Here is a 22,051-nt window from a genome sequence, read left to right on the forward strand (position 1 = left end):
GTGGGTTTGCGCCCTTGAAAAATCCGTGGTGCTAGTTGGAGCTGGGTTGGTTCAGTCAGACGTTAAGCAAACTTCACCCTGTGTGACTCTGCAGATCTGTCCTGACCCACAGCTCTGCTGCTGTAGCAGCACCAAGTTTTCCCACCAAGCTGTGCCAAAGACCCTTACTCCCAGTCCACAGGCACTTCCACCCCGATTTTAAGTCTCTTCTCAAGCTCTGCCTTCAATCCCAGCCATCAGTCTCATCTACAGCCTCTTTTATTTGGTATTCCCATTCCAATATCCACTGTCTTAACCCACAGACACCTTTCCTTATTCTAATCCTGGCTTCCCCGTGCTTTTGGAGATCTAGCATCCACAGGTATCCATTGTTATTCCTGATCTCCGTGCATCTGATCCACAGTCCCTCTTACTATTTGGCTGAGCAGGAGACAGTGATATTGTAACTACAATGGCAGCTAGGAGCTGAGGCCCCAGAGAGCGTAGACTTTTTTCCTGCTGGCTGTTTGAACTCCACTGAAACATTTTTTTCAGAAAGAAGTAGTGCTAAAGGGTGCAAAGAGCTGTTTTTGAGCAAGGCCTGCGCTGGATTGCATACAAACAGCTGGCCTGTCGCTGCAATTCTTTGCATCCTCCCAGCCCGGAGTGGCAAGACCCCCAGGGTGGAATATGGGTGCTACATTGGAGTATGGTATGACTTGAAGGGAAAAGGCGCCCCATGCTGTCACTGGGGGTGGGAAATGGTTTTTTGCTGATGGGATCTGTTTATGGAAACTATTACATTGCTTTCATTCTTCCTCTCCTTTTCCTCCTCCCAGCTAAAATCTTTCCTGAAGGAATGCAAGATTGCCAACTACTGCAAGCCTATCCGGCAGCTCCTGGAGAAACTGCAGGAAAATTCTGCCTACATCGCCAGCAAGCGTCAGAAAGCAACCTTCGGCGTGGCCAGCAGGGAGTCTGTGGTGAGTCTGCTACTTCGATTTGGGCTTCCTGGAAAGACAGTCAGACTCCGGCTGCTGGAGTTGAGCGGGTGGCAGAGGGAGGAGGGACGACGAGATCATGGAAACGGGAGTGTGTGGGGTGGGGCAGATGTTCACAAACAACTGAACTCGGCAGGGCTCTGATGCTATGGCTGGCAAGACTCTGCAGCCAAGAGCCTCATGGAAAACACAGTCCATAAATTACACCCTTCTATTATTTATAACACACACACATGCATGGAAGCGCCTTGCTTTGCTGGGGCATCTCTTTTGCTGAGAAGTTCTTGGGTTTCTTCATCCCATTCTTGATACATAGGTGCCAGTTCATGCCTAAAGTGATAGAGGGGATTCTGCCGCCTCTGTAAGCGTGTTGTTTCCTCCTAGTCTGCAGAGGCCAGTCTCCAGCAGTGTAGAACCAAGCCATTGGCAGACTGATATGTGGCAGTTCAGGATCCTGAGGCAAACCTTTCCCCATTTTCCTGGGCCCTTGTGGAGACAGAGCTTATAGAATCAGGAAAGTTATGAGCCGTAAGAACAGTCATCAGGCATCCTGGGCACTGCAGTTGCTTCTCAAGAGAGATGCTGGTATATTCTTCTGTCTGCAGCCTAAGCATCCAGCCTGCTGAGAAAATGCTGAGCACATTCGACACCTAGAAAAGTTGCAGTGGCTCTGGGTGGCTCATAGGGCCTGTGGAGCAGTTGAGTTAAATGTCAGGATTCTACCTTAGGGATGAGATGAAGAGGACTGACTAAGGTGATGATGGAGACACCCCTCTTACCTTAAGAAAGGAACTGTAGCACAGCTAGAAAACAGTGTATTAGAGAGTGTGTTAGCTAATAGTTGGCCATCTGGCTAACAGGCTGAGAGATGCTGCCTTTCTCCTTGTTTCCCCTGCTCCAGAAGTCTGCCTGCTGTGAGCCAGGTCCTCCTAGGGATGGTGTAGCATATTGTCAGGACGTTCCTTTCAGTGTCCTTGCTTGAATTTTTTTTTTCTTTTGCTTTGCTCCATCCTTCTTTGGGGACCTGTTGACCTGACCTAAACTCTGAGGTATTTGAAATCCAGGCCATATGTAAATGAAGCCAAAGGGAAGGAAGCCTTGTTAATGAAGCTTTGTTTGTGTGTCCTTTGGGTTGGACATTTTATCTTTGCTTTTTATCCAGCACAGCAGCCTTTGCAAGCCTGATAGCAGGTGAACTGTGTGTGTGCATGCCTCTCTGTGCGAGAGGGAGTAGTAGGTCTGACTCTTCCTTGCCTGGCAGGAGAGAGGTGAAAATATCTCTGTCTGCAAGGTAATTGATGGGTCAGAGTGGTCTCTCTGGCCACATGGTGTCATTGGAAAGTCTGGAGTTCTGCATCATTGAAAGCTCTACCTGTTGGCATGGAGCTGAGCACGGAGCAGAAGTTGCAGTGCAGACTAATTCATCTTCAGACACTAAGGGGCAGGGACTGCAGGAAAATTAGCCTTTGAAATACTGACATATCAATGCCAGGACACAGCAGCGCTATTCTGGGATTAAGGGGTTGATGGAACTGGGTTTGAAGTGACTAAGTAGTTTTTGGTTCTGTAAATGCCATCCTGGGTTGGACTGTTTTGCTAAAGGAATTATGCTTCCCGTCTGGAGTGAAGTGGTTAGGGTTTTGTTGCTTTGTATTTTTTGCGGGCGATGCTGTGACCACCCACCCACTGCAGAGGTAGAGATTTCAGCCTCTAGGGCTCTCCATGAAACAGATGAGCTGGGGAAGGTCGTTGGCTAAATAAAACAGGGTTTCCAACAACTCTGCCACTGCTTTTCCCGGCAACTCTGGCTGCGGTCCCTTGTGTAAGAACTAAATGAATATTTTAACATCTTGCTGCCTGTATGTCTCCTAGTTGACATTGGTGCACCTGCTCTCCCAGGGACGACTGGGTGGCTGAGTACCACGAACCAGGCAGGGTTGGCTCTGGAGGGGCAGCGACAGGCAGCCTGCCTTGAGTAAGGCACCAGCGTGCCAAGCCTGTTTGGAGACGGCTGTTCTGCCGTTTAAGGGAACAGAGCAACAGTGTAAAGTGCTGCTCATCCAGGAGGATGCCTGGATTGCTTGTGCAATCTGTATTTTTGCACTGTGGTGGTGTCCTATGGGAGAAAGGAGCCTTTCTCTTCCTTTGGCTAATGAGGTATCAGTGCTTCTGGGAGAAGAGGAAACAGCCCACTCTGTACTTCTGTGGGGTGGAAGAGCCGTAGTGGCTTATCTTTTGTGCCCAGTGGGCAGGTTTTATGCCCAAGCGGCCCTGTGTTTTTCCCCCTACTCCTTTGCAAGCAGATGGTGTAGATTCCCAAGAAGGGCCAAAGCTCCAACAGAGACTGGGCTTCCCAGAAGGATTTGGAGTGTCCCTCAAAATCTGGATTTGGTTTGCCAGGCTGTCTGCAAGATATTGGGGCACTGGCACTTCTCATGAGCAAACGCTTCCAGAAAAGGGAAGGGAAGGAGAGGGGTTAAGGGAGGTATTTGCATGTCCCCCTTGCCAGCAAGAGCAATTGAAAGCAAATGCTCTCTGGTATTCACATCCATGCATTTGTGCCTGCTCCACTGTAGGGAGCAGAGCCCAAATTCTGAGCTAATTCTTCCATGCAGCATGCTGAAATGCGGCTTTCATGGGGGGAATTACAGAGAAATAGGTTTAAATGAGGGGAATAAAGGTTGTGAATGTGATTGGATCTGCACTCCTGAGTACTGGGCGTGCTTTAGAAAGCTGGATTTTACTTAAGGGTCTATATTCTATAATTTTAAAGAAGAAACAGCGTGGGGATTGAACTTAGTGCTGTGGCGGGAGCATGGTGGTGCAATGTTTAACTTAACTGGAGGGATTCCTCCTTGCATCCCAGGAACTGTGGTATGGAGGGATAGGCACACCAGATGTGTTCAGCCTGACTTCTTCCATGTTATTTTAAGATTGAGAACTTTAATTTTTTTTTTTTTAAGAAGCAGGTTAATGTTTGAGAGCCAAGGCTTTTTTGGGAGTACAATGCTAATAGGTTACTATACTAATTACGGTCTTTGTGAGGGGAGCCAAAAAAAGTGGAGCCTCTAGCTGAAGTTGAATCCAGATGCATAATGTGCAGCTCTGATTTTAGGTTCGTCTGCGCTAGTGTGGGCCCTGGAATGCCAGGGGAAAATGCAGGGAAGGAAAAGAGTGCACCAGGACCCACAGTGTGTGCCGGGCTGCATTACAGCTCTGTGGCTCCCCGGCAGACCTTTGCACTGAGCTGGGGAACCTTCGTTTAAGAACAGTGCAGCCCAGCAGGCTGTTATGCTTAATGAAATGTGAAGTGAGGGAATGAGCTGATGGAAAGCATTGCCTCATTTCTATGGGATTTCCAGATCTTCTGCATTCATCCCCATCTCACATTTCAGAGGGGAGGTTTTTCTGGAGGGTGGGTGATGATCTTTGTTACATTTGTACAGGTGCTAGCGCTGTGGGCTTGATCCATGTTGGGTGCTGCCCGACAGCACAGTGATGCAAAAGCAGTAATGGAAGGAGAACTGCAAATGGTTAAAGGGGGTGTGATGGCATCTACTCTCTCAAAATTCCCATTGAGGTGTTCTGACTAGAAAGACAGGAGCGTTTTAATGGTGTTTCTTATCTCTGTATTCCAGCATACTTTGAATCCAAAAAAGCTGTATCAGACGGAACAAACAGACTTTTGCCCTCCGTAGGAAGAGCCTTTCTCAGAAGCTGTCTGTACCAAGCAGCATCAAGAAATTGCCTGATTACAGCTGGCAGCCTTCTATGAGCCTGATCTATAAATGGGGTGACTTTGTACTTCTCGGGAATTACTCCTCTTGCCATAGTGGTGGGTCAGATCGACAGTAAAGCTGTGCTGTCTGCTGGCTGGCGTCTCCGCTAGCGAGTGCTGCTGGAGTCGGCAGTACATCAGCTGTGCTTTCAGTCAGCCTGCCGGGGAGGAACCGGAGAGCAGACGCAGGCTCCAGCCGTGCAGACCTGGAGCCGTGTTACAAACAGTCCCGTGGGGGTTGTGAGTCTGGGACTTGTGATTACCAGAAAGGGCCTGTTTGGCTTGATGCAGTATTGATAGCGCCTGTTGTAGGATGCATAAATAGATTCTGCGCCATTAGAGTGCAGGTGACACAAGCTGGTCGCCATTTAATTGCCAAAGTTCAGCTCCTGGTGCCAGCTGCAGAGACCAGAGATCATCTCCGCTTCCCTCCCAGCGATGGGCCAAATCAGGGGCTGGCGTAGACTGATGTATTTCACTTCGCAATACACGCTGAGTACTTGCTTATTTGTGTAAGCTGGGAGCTCTGCGCTGCTATCCATTGCGGAGATCTGCTCCTTCTGTCTTGTTCATACGCTGCTCTTTAAACAAACTTTTTCCCTCACCGTGGCTCACAGGCTGCAGCCAGCACACCATAGCTCCCTAGTTTTGGGGCTCAGCTCCCCAGAAGCAGTTGTTTTGAGATCTGCTGAAGAATATTTGAGCTGCTGCTGTGTTTTCTGCTGTGAAGATGGTCTGGCCTTTTGTTCCCATCCTCAAACAGGAGCATTGTGTACACACAGCTGCCCATACAGAGCTCTGGGTTTGTTCTTAGCCCTGGATTCAGGACACACTTTTTGGATCTGTGTTGACCTTTGAGTGTATCTATGCTAACCTTTGTTCCTGTTGCTCGTTCCCTTCCTCCTTTGCCTGTTTCAATTCCTACTTGTATGTCATGTCTTTCTGCTTACATTAGATTGACTTTTTACTGTGGGGTAATGCAAAGCCTCTGGGCACTGTGGTAATCCAGTTAACAGGTACAGTTCTATGTGGGTTTTAAGTTAAAGGGATGTTGGCAGGTTAAGAAGAATGTATTTTAATATGACATACCACCACCCCCCTTTCAGCACTAACATGCCAAATGATTGAAGCGTAAAAGAATTTTTAACCATCTAATTTGCTTCCCACCATTTACGGTGTTTGCACCTCCTTATTCTCCCTGCTTGGACAGCGGAAACAGGCTCGGCACTTCATGCTCTGCTCTCTCAAGGTTGGGATGAGTCCAAGACTCTGCAGGGGAATGTTTGTTTCAAAAATAAACACTTGGCTGTAGAACAGGGGAAAAAGGCAATCAGACATCTTTGGTACTTAGGTCTTGTAAAAGCTTGCATGAGGTTTTTCTGAATTAAAAAGCAAGAACTGAGCAGGTGATCAAATGCCTCCATTGAAGGAGCAGGGGTCAAATTTTGTCCTGATAAATCCTCTGACCTGTCCCTTTGATTCCTACCTTCAGGTTTCAGCTGAAGTAACTCCTTTTTCATTATGGTAGGCTGCATCATCTAACTTGACTTCTGTGTCAGCGTCTTCTCACTGGAGCCAGAGTAGAAGTGAACGTTCAAGGCCAAGATAGTAATAGTGGATCCCAGAAGGCATTGAGCTGATTTTAGGAGAGCCTATTGTGAGTTCTTAGCAATTCTGAGAATCAGGCCTCTTCTAGGAGGGAAAAATAGGAATCTGGGAACCCAGATTTGATGCCACCATGCTGAGAAAATTTCGTGATCTTCTGTAAGCTAAAGCATCTTTTAGTCTGGAGAAGAGGAGGCTGAGGGGAGACCTTATCACGCTCTACAGCTTCCTAAAAGGAGGTTGTAGCAAGGTGGGTGTTGGTCTCTTCTCCCAAGTAACTAGCAATAGGATGAGAGGAAATAGCCTCAAGTTGTGCTAAGGGAGGTTTAGATTGGACATTAGGGAAAAATTCTTTACTGAAAGAGCGATCAAACATTGGAACAGGCTGCCCAGGGAAGTGGTTGAGTCACCCTCCCTGGAAGTATTTAAAAGACGTGTAGATGAGGCGCTTAGAGACATGGTTTAGTGGGCATGGTGGTGTTGGGTTGATGGTTGGATGTGATGATCTTAGAGGTCTTTTCCAACCTTAATGATTCTATGATCACTGTATAGATGTTCCTTTATGAGACCTTACGCTGTCCTTCAGTGTCATTGGTATCCTGTGCTTTGGTGTTGCGTAAGTAAGCTGTTGCATTGGCCAACCTGTCCATTTCATCTTTTGGCTTTCTTTGATCTCCTTGCAGTGCCCAGGCATTGCTTTACCTAAGGAGAGTTGTCAGTCACACCACTCCTGACTCAATAGTTGCTTAAACAATTGTGCTTGAATTCACACTTAGTCCCGCTTGCATTCTTAGTCATGGTTGCCAATTTCCTACCCAGAAGCTGGGAAAAGGTGGTTTGGGAAAGGTTCTTAACCTCTGCTCTTGACTCCCTGTGTTTGCCAAAGTTGTATTGGAAAACTGCTTTGAAAACCTTTCTTAAATTTGCACCCCCTCTCTCCACAGGAACAATGGGAGAAGCAGGTCAAAGAGGAGGGGACACCTCTGACCAAGTATTATATTCAGTGGAAGAAGCTAAGAGAGAAGGAGATACAACTGGAAATCAGCGGCAAAGAAAGAGTAAGAATGAAATGCCTAACTTACTGGACACCATCTGTGCCATGGGAAGACAAGAAAGCCATGTCCTGGCAGCAGGATGGTGGCTGGTCAAAACCACCTCCGCTGGTGTGAGCTGAAATTGGCTTGAGCTGTGTGAGTGCGTAGGCTGGGCATTTTTGGAAAGAGCATGAGTGTGGCTGGAGGGCAGCCTAGGAGGTATCTTCAGCTCCCTGCGGATTTGTCTTACTGGGATCTCTGGGAGCACCATCTCTGTTCTCTGCCTGTAGCCTGTTCATTTGCCCAAGTGAATAGAGGATAGGTGAGATAGGGTGAAGTAGCCCTAGGGTAAATTCCCCTCTGTCTGTGTTAAGGCTCACGCTGTTCAAGACCCATTGGTACAGCAGCCTTTGTAATTCAAGGCTAGGAAGCTGAAGACGGTAGTGATAGAGTAATTGTGTGTGGGTAGGTTGGGTAGCAGATCCAACTATGTCTGAGCAACTAGGGCAACAGCCTTCTTTGGATGTTACTTTTGGAACAAGCATGTGTGTAGTTTTGAAGTTTAGACTGTACACACAGTTTCGGTTCTGTGTGTTCATCCCCACATTCATGGGCCTTCTCACATTGCTTTAGGCAATTTGCATCATTTCTTGCAAATTGTGTTGCTTTCTTGATAGCAAAACAGAATGGGTTGAGCTCGTGTAGGCCTTTAGCTCTTTTTCCAGCTCTGCAGAACGTGACTGGATTGCCATGCTAAAACCTAACTTTGCAAGAAAGTAGGGAGGGGAAGATGCCTCTCTTCTTAGCAAAGGGAATATCGGAGATGAGTTCAGTTTTGCATTTTCTTATTTCACCCATGTGGGGGTGGTGGCTGGCTGTGAGGTGGGACTTGCTGTCTGGACAGAAGTGCTCAGACTGCCATTTCCCACATCTCCTGCCCAAGAGAAGGCTCCTTGGCCACTCCTCATGGCACTGCACTCCAGGATGCAGAAGGTGGGGGGGGGAGCTTGCTTACATTAGAGTCTAAAGAAAAGCTGTCTCGATGCTAATGCAATGAAAGTGGCTGAGCTAGGCTCTTGGCCAGGGAGCAGGAAATAGATATAATTGGTGTCTCCAGCGTATGGTGGGGAACAATTAAAATAATCAATGGGACATGAGGATGATTGGCTCTGAGCCAAGTCCCAGAACGTGGTAGAAGACCTGGGAGATCCTAGAAATGCTCAGTATCGTATACCAGCCTGAGATAAGGACAGGAGGCTGAGATTCCCTGGGGCAGCCATGCAGAGGGAACAAAAAGCACGCTTGTTTTCTGTGCAAACCCAGCAGGAGAATGTGGCCTTTGCAGAAAGGAAATTAGCCGGGGGCAGCTAAGAAACAGCAAGAAATGATGGCTGTGAGTGGGGCTAATCTCTTGCCCAAAACTGGCCCTGCTGGTGTGAGCTGAAATGTTCCTGGTACTGAAGCGCCTATCGCAAGGGGAGAGGTGATCAGGCCTCAGTGTCGATAAGTCTTAAGTTAAAGGGAGGAGTGGAGCTGGAGCTCCTTGGGGTGGCCAGGACCAGCTGAGGTGCAGAGCTCCCCTTGAGGGGGATTGCTTTCCTATAGCAAGGCTCAGGAGGGTGACTTCTGAAACCAGGGGAAGTCTGAAGGGCAGTGGCAGAGGCTTGTTTTCTCTTGGAGAAAGTGGGCTGAACAGATAAACTGTAGAGAGAGACAGACTTTGGAGTTAGCTTTCCAAAAGGCCTGTGGCTGCCTGACATCTTTGCTTGGTGAATGGGGCTGTTGTCTCTCTCGGTGGGGACTGCTAGCTTAATGATGCAGCATTGTGAGCCTCAGCAGGAGAGTGAACACCATGAGGCCCATTAGGGCTGGGAAAATCCATGTCCCATTAGCAGCCATTGGGGGGAAAAAATAATAACAGAAAAAAATCAGCCTGGCTCTCAGCTGCTATGAGCTGCAGCTTGCCTTATATAACAACGCTGACCCCGTCTGCCCATTCCATTTGCTTTTCCCAATGGTTTTTAATGGGATGTAGACTAATCGGCTTCATGAGATTCAGTAGATAGTAACCCTCTAGCCGGGGATTAAAAGACTGGCCCCCAAATTACCTAATTACTGCTGCTGTGTGATGAACACAGGCTGTATCTGTGAGCTGTGGCTCAGTACAAGTCTCATTCGTTTGCTTTGTGATTGCTCCGCAGCTAGTAGGGTTTTCTGGTGCCTTTATTTTGAGGTGCCCATCTTGAGGGCACTCCTGTGGAGTCTCAGAAAGTTGGAGGTAGCACAACTCAGCATGATTCAACACCAGGTCCTTTTTAATACGCTCGGGTTGAGTTCAACCAGTACTGATGTCACCCAAAACTGTAGGCTGCCTCTGGAAAAGGGGACTTTTCCTAGGCAGTATGAAAATACAAAGAACTAACAGCTCCCTGCTATACATGCCCTGCACAGGATACTGGAGAAATTTTTCACAATGTTTAGGTAAGTCTCTCTCTTTTGCTCCCTTGAATTGGAGAAGTTTGGAGAATTGGAGAAGACCGTTTCACATCATGTACATGACACATTTTACTCATACACAGCTCCATTTCCACTTTAAACCTACTAAGTGATGTGTTCCATGGAAACATCCCATGCTCAGGATGTGTGAAGAGGGAGAATAAGACCTTGGATGATTTTTGCATTTCATTTCCCGCTGCTGAGCAGTAACAGTGACCGGGGTCATGGAGAACAGGACTAGCCAAAAGGGACTTGGCCAGTTGATGCAGCAGTTGTTTGTTGTCAAAACTGGGTTTCTGCTTCTGTTTGTGACACTTTCAACCTCAGCTATCTCCTGGTTAGGCAGTGCTGGACTCCTGTTTAACTGCTGCTGTTGCTGAAGAGCGATAGCTACCGATGCTGCCAGACAGGGACTCTGCAGGTAGCATGCCTCTTGGCACAGAAGAGGGCCCAAGGGTGCTGCCTGTGACTGGGAGACTTCCAGAGTCAGCTCAGCCGTACTGATGACATGCCACAGGGTACAGTTCCCGGTACCTGTTGGAGCGACCATCTCTGGGACATGAAAGGCCTTAACCCAAATGGAGTTACTGAGGGAGGACATGGTGGTCCAGGTCTCGGGCTGCAGGAAGCAGCAGTGCTTCTCCCCAAGGCTGGGATGGTGGCAGCATGGCCTGGCTGAGGCACTTGCAGAGGCAAGGAATGTGTAAATGAAAGGGATCAGATACAGGGACTGTCTGTGATCACAGCCTAATGCTGGGTTAGAAGCATAGCTGATGATACATTTTAGCTTCTGAGACCTTTGTGGTTTATTTCTGGAGCATCTCCCTCTGCCCTCCCACCCTCCGTAAAGTTATACGCCAGAACAGATGAGAGGAGTGAAGCATGAGCCTGTCTTGTCCTCCAGAACTGTGGGGGCTAAGGAAAATGTTTTTCACCGTAGCAGCTCCCCTGCCCCACGATGGACCTTGCTGGAGCATGACCATCCTGGGAAGGAGGATGGTTACAGTATGTCATTAGGTCAACTGAGGGCAGCCGATTGGCAGTGACGCTGGATTGCTGCTCTTGATGCGTTTTGCTTCCCAAGTCTGTTCTCTGGCATGCAACGACTGCTGTTTGAAAAGCTGGTCATGTGCTGCTTTCTTCACGCGTCTTCCCAGCGCAGAGACAGCCCAGCAGGTCTCTGCAGGGCTGGTGGAAGGAGAGGCATCTTATAGTGGAAAAGAGCAGGTGGGAAGATGACTTAAAATTAGGACCTTGCAAATGGTGGTTGGTGATTTGCTCCCCTCTCCTCTTCTCTGGCCAGCTTCTGACTTTCTATCCTGGTGCTGGAGGTTATTGCTTGTAAGTGCTCAGCTCCCAGAATCAATATTGCCCAGCTGGGGACCATAACCATGAAACAGGCTGGGAGAAATTTCTGGAATTGGCTGCAGGAGCAAATGCTCATCTCCGTGTCTCTTCTTGTCTCTCCCCCGCATCCCCGTACTCTCACTCTTTTTCTCTCTCTGCTGAGAGCTGCCTTTCTATATAGACTGTGCTTTGCTGCTGTTCCCGCTGGGGGAAGCTCACGGCAGGGTTGAAGTGGATGTGGTCAGGGAGGAGTGTGCTGAGGGGTGGTCTGACGGGTGGGAGAGAGCAAATGAGTTATTACTCGCAGGGCGAATGTTTCCAGGCAAGCTAATGTGTACTAATGCATGAGTGCTTCCCAGGAGGTGTGCAGCCAGGCACGGGCAGCGGGCAGCTGATGTTCAGAGAGCACTTGGGATTTAATTTGCATTCTGATTATCTTTGCCCTGCTGGCCTGAGCCCTTGCAAGTAAATCCTCCCCCTAATCCCCCTCCGGAGAGGTGTAAAGTGCAGTGAGGTGGTGTCAATTGCAAGTACTTAATGGCATTGATATTGGCTGTCTGCAGCAGAAAGGCTCTTGGCCCATTGATCTCCTTAAGGGCTAGCAACCGGGGAAGCCATGGTGTAGACAGACCTTAAGCATCTTCAGCACCTTGCCATTTAACTGTGCTGAAATCTGCAGCCAAAAAGACAGTGCCTTTGCTAAAGCTGTCACAGCTTTTGGCGTTGGTGGAAAACTGCTACTTCAGAGGTGACCAGCACAGTCTGGCTTGATTATGCTTGGCTGCCCAAGCTCACAGGGCCTGCATGGCTTTCAGTCCAGAGATCTAGGACCGCCAGCTTGTCGTGGATGTCTTGCATTTTTATCCATGCTAAGGTACCAGCAGTAGACGGCCCATTAGTAAAAGTCGTTTATTAGGTAAAGATCAATAGAGCAGTGGTGCTTTGCATGTATCATTCACCTTTGTAACTGACTCGCAAATCTATCTGTTGCTCCCCTAGTTGGCAGCAGGCAGACCCAACTGTTCTTGGCAGTGTGGCTTACACATACTGGGCAAAGCCAAGTTCCTGTGTTTATGCTCAGCATTTTATGTTTAAAAGTACAAATTAAGGTTGTTCTTACTGTTGGTTTTGGTTTTTTCCAGCTTGAAGACTTGAACTTCCCAGAAATTAAGCGTAAGAAGCACAATGAAAGCAAGGAGGAAGATAAGAAGGAATTCAAGGACCTCTTTGAGCTGGACAGTGACTCTGATGAGGAGAACGTTGGATTCCCTATAAAAGGTATGGGGCTGGGGCTCGGCATACCTTCTCCTTGTCCAGAATTCTGTATGATGTGGGTCAGTACGGCCCTGCTCTGAGGGGGGGTGCATGCTGGCCATGTTTGGTTCTCATGTTAGAGAGAGCGAGCACAGGACAATGATGCCTTTTGGAGGTGTTTTAAAGTGACAGACAGAAGGTAGTTGGGAGGCTTTTATCTTTCTCTCCCTCTCCTACTTTGTCACTCCAGCTCATTTTAAAGCCTTAGTCCTGCATTAGTCGTCTTCTGTACGTGACCCATACTCTCTTGTCCCCTTAGCACCCTTCTTTTGTCACAGACACTGACCTCAACATGATAGCCCAAGAACCAGGGGATGTTTGGCTGAACACAGACCCTGCTTTCAAAGGCTTCAGCGTAGCAGCCATGGTTCATATGGTAATTCCCAAAGAGGAATTCCCTTCTTGTGTTTATAACCTATGCAGGTTCTGGGCTGAAGTCTCACCTTGGACAACATAAAAGAGTTTGCTTTCTTTTTGCACCGTGAGTGGAGGTGCAGAAATCCATGTTTTGTTTCCGCACCTATAAAAGAAGAATAAGATGTTGTTCTACCTGACAGCATGCTGGGTCTTTGCTGTATATGTCAACAGTAGCTATCACAGGGGCTGGCTACCAGAACAAGGATCTTCGATGGAAGAATGGTTATCCTCTCTTCACATGCACTTCTTATTTATTTATTTTATAGTGATTGATGTTGCAAGTATTCTTGACAAGCCAAGAAAGTCTAGAGCCCCTAGAGAAAATGGAGTGATGTCACTCTCTGGCTGTGACCACGAGGGGGCCGCAGTAAATTGTGGAACCTGCCTGAGAAGTTCACCAAATAGTTTGAGGAAAAACTTAGATGTTCTTTTTGTAATTTGGAATGTTTGGGATATCACAGGTTTTCTAAATGCATTGTCATTCATATAGTAGGGCGACTTGAAGGAATACAGATTTTTCTTGTTTGGAGATTTAATCTATGGATAAAGTCCTAGTCTGTTGTGCACATTGTAAGGCCTGAGGATAAATCCTGAGACTTACCACAGAACCAATGAGCATCGTCTCCCTCACAGGCGTCTGTGACACAGGAGGAAGAAAAGGTTGGAAAACTCTTGTTTGATAGCTTGAGGTTGAACTCAGTGGATTTTTGTAGGTGACCCGGCAAAGAATGGGAGGAGAGCAAAAGTGAGCGCATGACCCACCAAGGTACTGAGAGATCAGTGTGACATCAAAATGATTTGCTGAGATACATCCTTGAGATCTGGGGTTGTCCTGCCTGCCATGTGAGTCAATGCCTTAGAAGAATCCCAGCGGCTTCTAAAAAGGCAGTGATAACTGCAGTTCAGAAGGCAGGTTGCTGGGAGCCAGGGAAACCCAGGGTCTCCTCCTGTGCCTCCCAGGAACTGACTTTATGTACGCCTGGGAGGTTTCTTGGGCTGGTGGACTTCTGGATGTACATTTGGATCCTAACGAGGCATGTCAGTGATGAACTGGTGACGTTACTGATGATACAATACAAGGTCTGTGGCAGCTGTCTGTCTGGCACCTAATGTAGGCAGCTTCTACCTTGTTTCTGGTGCTTGCCTGCTCACTGTAGAAATCTGCTGAATATAAAGGTTTGCAATCTACTTGTTAGGCGTGGCTTTTACCCCCCTGCCTGTGCATGTGCTTGTGACATCTGTCCATGAGGTTCTTTGGCAGCTTTAAGGGGCTGACATATATTGTGAAGAGAGTGCAAATGAGGACTACGTGTCCTCCTGATACCAAAGGGCTCTCCCTGCTCTGTTTGTATGAGTCCCACAGCTGCGGTATCTAGTCTGCGGTATCCAGTCGCTGAGCGTGCCTCCGCGCTGCAGTGTCAGTAATGGGTCTTGCCTTCCAACATTCCTGGGTCAGCTGCCTCTCCACAGCCTTTGTTCTTAGTAGGGTGTTTTCTGGAGGGAGGGAGCAGGTCCTGAAGGCAGCTTCCATCTCAAGGAGCAACTGTGCTCGGCCCCACCATGGATCCTGAGGCGCTGGGTGGAGACAGCGGAGCACTGGGTCTGTTCTGTAGCATAGGGTGAAGTCCCCTCCAGGCAATGGTGTGACTCCGCAGTGGGAAAGGGACAGGGAACAGGGAGGCTGGGAAAAGCGCCTGTGTCTTGGGAGATGCACACAATGAGCTCTTGTTCTTACTCTGTGTGGGGCGTGAGATGTTCCCAGCCGCGCTCTGCATTCAGTAACTGTCAGGGCTGGCTGCAGATGGAAGTCAGAGAAGCCAGTGCTTCAATTTGCTGCAGTTCCCTGTCTTTGTGGCCATTGTTCTACCGGGTGGCCAGATGCAAGGGAATTTGGGAGGCCCTGCAGCTGCTGTGGCCTGTGTATTCGCTTCTTCACCTGTGAGGTTTGAAGGCATAACAATCTTCTCTCCTCAAATACGGCAAAAGGACAATGGAAGGACTTTGGGTCGTCTTAAACCAGCCTCAAACTGCTTCCAAGAGAGACACGTTGAGCAGCTGATGGCAGAACTCTAGGCAGGAGGACTGCCCTGGATGGACCTTCTGCGAGAGGAAAACAAGAAATATAGCTGGAAAACAAGAAATATAGCTGAGAATGCCCAGTGATGCTGACCTCCTTGAAAAGTGGTAGGGAGAGACCTGATCCAAGACAGGTTGGTGCTATGAAAGTAACGGTGACACTGATGTGTTGTGGGGATCTGGGAAGCTCATCAGAGCAGATCAGCCCTTCTGACACAACACTACTTCCAGGCGTGGGCAGGAAGAGATGGGGCTGGTGGGCTATGCCCTCCCTGCTCTGGGAATGGAAGCAGGGGCATGGTTTGGGAATGCCAAGGCTGATGCAGGAAAAGAATAAGAGGCTCACTGGAAGGGTCAACCGTACCCAGAGACATCCATGCTTTCCTCATTAGCAAGGCTTAGCAGCAGCACCCAAAACTCTTTTCAGAGTTCTTACCCCAGAGTCCTGGGGGTATGTAGGTCTCTGCAAAGAAGGGGAAGGGAGGGAGGGACTTCTGGAAAGAAAGGAATTCCCTGCCAGAAAAGTCCTAGCTAGATAGTTGCAGTGGTCTGTTGCTCACCCTCTTAGGCAACCCCACGGGTTCAATCTGTGAGGATGGTTGCCCTGGTCTGGAAAACTCTCTTCCCCCGATGATTACTACATAAAAGTCTGGATTTCAGAACCTGCTGCTGGTGCAGCATCATTGTGGCTTTCTGGTGGGGTGTTGGGTACGGAGGCGTAGTGAAAATGGCTCCCATCTCTCACCAACCACAGCATTTGGCTTGGCAGAATCTTTCCTGTGTTGACAGAATGTTCTTCTTCCAATTAATAGTTGTTTCGGCCTGTCAGGTCCCAGACCAAATTTACAAGAGTGGAAAATTGCCTGCTAAAAGCCAGGAAATCATCAGTTTTCTGTTATTTAGCTGCTTTCAAAGCCCCCCTCACCTTTTCTTTAGATTTAAATTAAGTATTGTATCAGTGAAATGTTGATTTCAGTTTACACTGTCCCTAATCTCTCTTGGACTGGAAGAGGATAGGCCTGGAGAGCGGCTAGTGTTCTTGGGTTAACCATTGCTAGCCAAAACATCTTGCTCATTAACTAACTTCTCCCTCGAAGACCTTTGTAATTCTCAGAGCCGAGCAGGCTTCTGAAAGAGGTCTTTCCAATCCCAGGCAGGGTGTGAATGGCACGTTTTCCCCAAACTGACGGGGATGGGGAGCTCCCTATTCTTACAGTTTGCCATTACTCATTCCTGGTGGTCCAAGGGTAGATGATGAAAACTGTCCCTGCACGTGGAAGGGGGGTAACGCGCAGATCCTGTTGTCCTCCAGCAGCACTGGTGCAGTTGTGCATTAGCTTCCCTTCTGTTCTCAACATCCCCCTCTTGTTCACCCCCACCTCCACCATTTTCAGCTGTGCTGTAGCAGAGAAAAGAGATTTGCTGCATCCAGCCCCAGGCACCGCTGCAGGAAATGGCCACCAGCAGCTTGGTGCTTGCAGCTCGCACACCCCTTGGCCCCAGTCTGTGCTGCTCCCAGATGCGAGCCACTGGCCCCTGCTCTCCTCCCACTGGGAAGCAGGAGCAGCAGCATCTGGCAGAGGCACCTCCTCCAGAATCCTCCCGGAACAGCATCCCTTGAGCAGGCAAGGAGGGGCCACTGGGGACTGCCCTGGAGTTGAATAGGAAGCATCCTAGATTTCCCAGAAAGTAGGAGAAACTGCAGCATGGGCCGGGGAGCAGATTCAGATGGTTCCTGTGGGGAGAATCAGTGTGGGCGTAACATTGTGGTAGTGGATTCTCACAGGGCAGGTGCCCCTGGAGGTATCCGTGGAGTGATTCAGAGGTGAAAGTCAGCTCCGGCCGGGTGTTACAGCCTTGAATCTTTCTGCCCTTCAGCTCCAGGGCTGCACTATAATTGCATGTGTTGAGGAGAGGGATACAGGTAGGTGCATAAAGATGCAGGTGCATAACGATGCAGGTGCAAGCTAAAGACCTCCAGTGCTCTTGCAGTATATGGAGATACCAGGGAGGAGGAAAGGGCAGGGGAGGTTACAGGGTGGTTAGCAGCTTAGGGATTCTGAACTGAGGATTGCGGAGAGACCATTTTGTTTAATATCTACTGATGAATCTGTTGGTTCCCTGATTGTGCCTGATCCTTGTTGTTAACGTGGCTTCCACAGCATCCTCTGGTAACACGGTAAGACACGCCACAACTTTAATGTAGGCATTATTTGAAAAAAGCATTTTTTTTCTTTAAGCTACTGCCCACTGAACTCGCTGATCAGCCTCTTGTGCTAGCTACAGCCATCAGCCTGCTTTGACGGACCATGTAGGATCCAGGCTTAAACCTATCTCTTAGACCTGTCTTCTGCTGAATCCTAACACCAGTTTTGCATTAGGCTGATAGCAGGCCATGCGCTCCCCTTGGCCCAGGCCCCCTCCCTAGCCCTTCGGGTCCTGCAGGACCCAGCAGTAGCTAAGCTCTCTGATCCTTCCTTACCTTAACCTTAGGCCTTAGCAGCCTCACAGCAGCCAAAACCGTGATAAGCCATTTATCTTTGACAGCAGCAGCCTTTTCCCTAGCTCCGTAAGCTTTGCAGGTCTTCGGTCTCTTCTTTCCTGAGTCCCAACCCAGCCTTTGCCGTAGGCTACAGGTCCCTGGTAGAAAAAGCTTCCCACCCATCTGAATCTTCATTCTTGCTTCTTGGGCCTTGCTGAATCCAACAATGAACGAATGAATTAATCTTTTCTGAATCCTAGCAATAGGATTTCTGAAGACTAGCAATAACAAATGTTTCTGTGTGTGTTGTCACGTTTATAGAAGTCTCATTGGGTTTCTTTGTGGTTTGAGCCCCCTGCTCTGTCAGTGCCAGCACTTCTGTTTATTTTAGGGGTTCCTGAAAGAACGGAGAGGGTGGTGGACAGTTCTTCGGAATTCGGTCAGTAAGTTCATCAACACAAATCCATATCCGCTGCTTTCAGAATCTGGAAGCTGGGAGCGCTGCTTAGCTCCCTGTCAGTGCATCTTGCGTTGCGCTGGGAGACCTCAACTGAGATCAAGTTTGGTGGGAGGTGCTGCTGCGTAGGCTGCTGGGGAGGGGTAGTCCCTGCTCAGTGAGTCGATATGAAAAATTCAGGCTTAATAATTGAGGCAGGAGAGGGAGGGATATCTCGACACAGTTGGAGTGGGGTTTGAGATGGGACTTTGAGTTCACGTGTCCGGGATCCCAGCATAGTGGTCCTTCCAACAAGGCGACGCTGGCTGTTGGCCGTCTATTTCTGGTTGCTTTGTTTCGGTCTACACCTGGCTGTGGTGCAGCCACACCAGGGAATAAATTGCAAGCAGCGTATTGCAAGCAGTACTGTATTGCAGTGTGTTGCAGATATGGCTGCACAGGAAAAGGAAGGAGAGTGATGAATTTGCAATTGTTTTTTAATCTTGTGGATCTGAGGGGAGATTCCCCCTACCTTGTGCAGGTGGAGCTGAAAGCTGCCTGCTCATTTCAGCAGGATCGCACACCCCCGGCATCCTCCCCAAGGGGGCAGGAAAGGTGGCGAACGCAAACCGTTCCATCACGTCAAGACAAACTGCTCTCCGTAATGGAGAAAGCATTTGGCAGGCAGGAGAGACTCCCTCGCTTGGGTCTCTGCAAGGTCTGAAGAAGGGAGGGAAACAAGTTTGCACATTTCGGGAACCCTCGTGCAGGAAAGAGCCAGGAGGTGGGGAGGAAAGAGCATGGATTTGATCAATCTGTGTGTCGCTGGTGGGGGTGGGGAAGTTCGTGCGTTCCTCTCATTTACCAGCTGACAGATCTCTGGGAGGAAAGGCGGCCGCTCCTGGAAATTATTAATGACTTAGAAAGAGGTGCTGGACTGCCTCGTCATGAGGCAATTAAAGGCGAGAAGGGAGTGTGGCTGCAGCGTCTCTCTGGGCCGGGCTGTAATGAGTGATCTGTCCACATTAGGTGTTGGTGTGCCTCTAATGAACTTGAACAGGTTTCTTCATTTATCCCTCACATAATCATATTACATCAATTTAATGCCAGACCGGTGGGGGCCAGGGGTGTGGAAGGAGAGGTCAGACATTTTCATTTCCTAGCAGAATAATCATGGCCTTTCTCAGTGGCAAAATTCCTGCTGTGGGCTGTCAGCTTGAGGATCTAGAGGCAGAGTGAGGAGGAAGAGGGGAGAAGCGCTGGTTAACCGGAGCACCCTCAGCATTGTCTTCTGGAGTCTTGCTGATACACTTCTGCCTCAGGAGATGGAAGCTTGGGTGCTGCGTGACGGCTGTGTTGGGGCCTCTGTGCGTGTACATCGGAGGAAGGGGAGGCAGGGGCTGAGCTTAGGGGAGGGGAGCAGGAGGCTGGAGAAGTTCTGTAAATTCCTCTCAGTGGGCTGCTGCCTGTGTTCTAGCACATAGAAATGACCCGAGGGCCCGATACCCAATTCCTGCCCACAGCTGATTTCTCTGCATACTCTCAGATGAGCTGGTAGCTGGATCTGTCGCTGCTTTTGCTAGTGCTGCTTGATGGATGAGAGCGTGCCCCTCTCGGTTGTTGCCTGAGCTGCTCAGGTGCCCATCAACATGATGTGGTGTGGTGAATAGCACTGCAATCCATCTCCTGTGCAACGGGTGCTCTCCGCATGGCTGCGGGCGCCTGAGATCGCTCCGTCCATGAGATGTAGCTTCCGATCCCTCGGGGGGCAATTGCACAGAGGCTGCATGCTGGCAGAGCTGACAGATGGGTGAAAGCAGAGTGAGCAGGGTGATGACGGGGAGCTGGGAACGCTAGCAGCCAGCTTATTAATGGCTCTGTATCCAGTTCAGTGAGTAACACAGGTCAGCTGCGGAGGAGGGAGGATGGGGCAAAAAATAGGTGCCATGGTGGGGCCCAAGAATCACAATGGGAGAAAGATGTGCAGCCAGTTTCCAAGCAGAGCGCCTGAAGCGTGAATAAATAGCTGCTTCAGCGGTTTTGTAAGCAAGGGCAGGCAACCTGCAGCACTGAGCTGGGCTTAGCTCAGGGGTGGTGGCTGGAAGGAGGCAAGAAGCAGCTGGTTCTTCTGCTCCCTCTGTACAGAATTTGTATTCTGTCATTTAAATGCCTGGTGACTCACACTGTCCGGAGGAGGGAGAGAGGGGAGAAGCACTCCTCCGCTAAAGTGAACTCAGCATGAGTAAAAGAAGTCCAGTTCCAGAGCCTCAGAGGCAGATGATTTGCCCACAGGCCAAGCACCCAGAGGCTCTTAATACTTCCTCCGAGGCTCCCTTGGACCTGGCTAGCCATCTGCAGAGGGAATTTGCTGCAATGTCTGTTCCTAGACCTTTTTGTGGTGACTAACAAAGGGAGTAAAGCTAAGAGAGGTTTACAGGGATGCCCTGAACCAGAGTGTCTGCTGCTGTTTTCAGTTACATGCAGCCATGGGAGGGGTGGAGGTGGGTATACGCAGGCACTATTTCCCAGTGGAACCAGCCCTTCTCTGGTCTCAGCTTCGTGACTTATTCCTTCTCCTTTCTCATGTCTGTTCAGTAGGCCCATTTCTTCTTATTGTGCTCTTCTGTCTGTCTTCCTCTCCTAGCTTTCATGTCTCTCTGAGCAGGGCGGACAGTTAGGTATCTTCATGACGGACGCTTGGGTGCTGCGCCGGTGGTGCTCCATAAATACCAGGTAGCAGCAAATCCTGGGCTTTAGCAGTAAAGCCCTGCTAGGGGCTTCTGAGCTGATCTCTCCGACTGTCTGTGTCCTGGCCTTGCTGGCCTCTAGCAGAAATGAAATGCATCCTTCTCTGGGCCTCTAATGCAAGGGGACATGGCTTTTGGAGAAATATGGTGTGTGTACGACTGTACTCCTGAGGATGAATGTTGGGGTGCAGCACTTTGCCCTTTGCATGTGCTGCCTGCATGTACGCTTGGGTGCTGCCCTTTATGTTTCCATTTACATAATACTTGCAGGTAAAGCCAAAGGCAAGCAGGCATCAGACGACAGTTCAGAAGCAAGCAGCAAGGACTATGGCGAGGATGATGATGAAGAAGAAGGAAAGTATGAAGTCGAGGAGGACGAGGAAGAATTGGAAGAAGACAGTGACTCAGATGGTAAGTAGTGCAGTTGGCAAAGGGGAAGGGAATTATTGACGGCACTGGTAACTGAAGGCTCCTTTGCATTCTGGGAGCTCCCCTACAAAGGAACCGTCTCCTCTTTTCTCGCTGTGCTGCTGTTCTGAGCTGCAGGGTGTCAGGAGGGACTTTTACACACAGACACACACACCCACCCCCTGGACAGGGAGACCTGGCAGTTTATACTGAGAAGAGAGCGAAAGGGTTAAGGTCTTTGCAGGCCTTGCTCTAGCAACCCACGAGTCCCTTTCATCTCTTTTCAGGGGCCTCCTGCAGAGAGGCTCAAACAAACTCTTGAAGTACAGCCCACCCCAACAGGGTACAGAAACCTTGCTTCAAGACTCTCCACAGGTTACACATGCGTGGGGGTGCGGAGGGTGCACTTCACTTTTCATCTGAGCAGTGCCTGGGGTATGCAGTGCTGCACAGGGGTAACCCTTTCGTCGCTGCTTTTCAACAGCTCCTCCCAGAATAGGACTGGTAGGAGATCTTCGTCTGGGGTTTCTGCACTGAAACGGTGGTATTTGCCAGTGTGGGTACAGACCCTGCTAGAACCACTGGCTTCGCTCTGTGCTTGGCCCCCATCGCTTCTGCCAGTTAGTAGCTGCTGCCCAGAGACACAATCGGTAGGAGTGGTGGGTGTCAGCGTGAGAGGCTACCAGTTCAGCGTGCTCCCAGCCGGCCAGAAGAACAGCTGCCTAAATGGCTACTGAGAAAGCTGCCAGCGGTGTCACCAGGGCTGTGCTAGACGCCAAGCCAGGCTTTGTTGCAGCTGAGGAGAGAGTATCTTCCCCTTCTGTCCCTTGCACAGAGCCACAGCCAGCTAGAGAGCCTGCTCAGCACCCCAGCAGAGTGCAGCGACCCACGTTCTTGCCTGTGTCTGCCAAGTCGCTCTGCTAACTTAGCA

The 22,051-nt window shown here is 49.4% G+C and overlaps 1 protein-coding gene across 13 annotated transcripts in view; it reads left to right on the forward strand.

The window, feature by feature from the left end:
- NOC2L (NOC2 like nucleolar associated transcriptional repressor) overlaps nt 1-22,051 on the forward strand; it is a 59,042-nt gene that overhangs the window by 28,555 nt on the left and 8,436 nt on the right. For all 13 annotated transcript variants that reach the window (XR_012677056.1, XR_012677057.1, XR_012677054.1 and 10 more), the window contains 4 exons: nt 819-962; nt 7,308-7,421; nt 12,383-12,518; nt 20,983-21,123. Coding sequence is in view for 3 of the 13 variants with exons in the window: in XM_075172403.1 (XP_075028504.1) it covers nt 819-962; nt 7,308-7,421; nt 12,383-12,518; nt 20,983-21,123 (535 nt within the window). In the remaining 10 variants the exon portion in view is untranslated. The remainder of the gene's footprint in view (nt 1-818; nt 963-7,307; nt 7,422-12,382; nt 12,519-20,982; nt 21,124-22,051) is intronic.

Source organism: Calonectris borealis, chromosome 23 (genome assembly GCF_964195595.1).
Source record: "Calonectris borealis chromosome 23, bCalBor7.hap1.2, whole genome shotgun sequence".
In the NCBI taxonomy this organism is placed as follows: domain Eukaryota; kingdom Metazoa; phylum Chordata; class Aves; order Procellariiformes; family Procellariidae; genus Calonectris; species Calonectris borealis.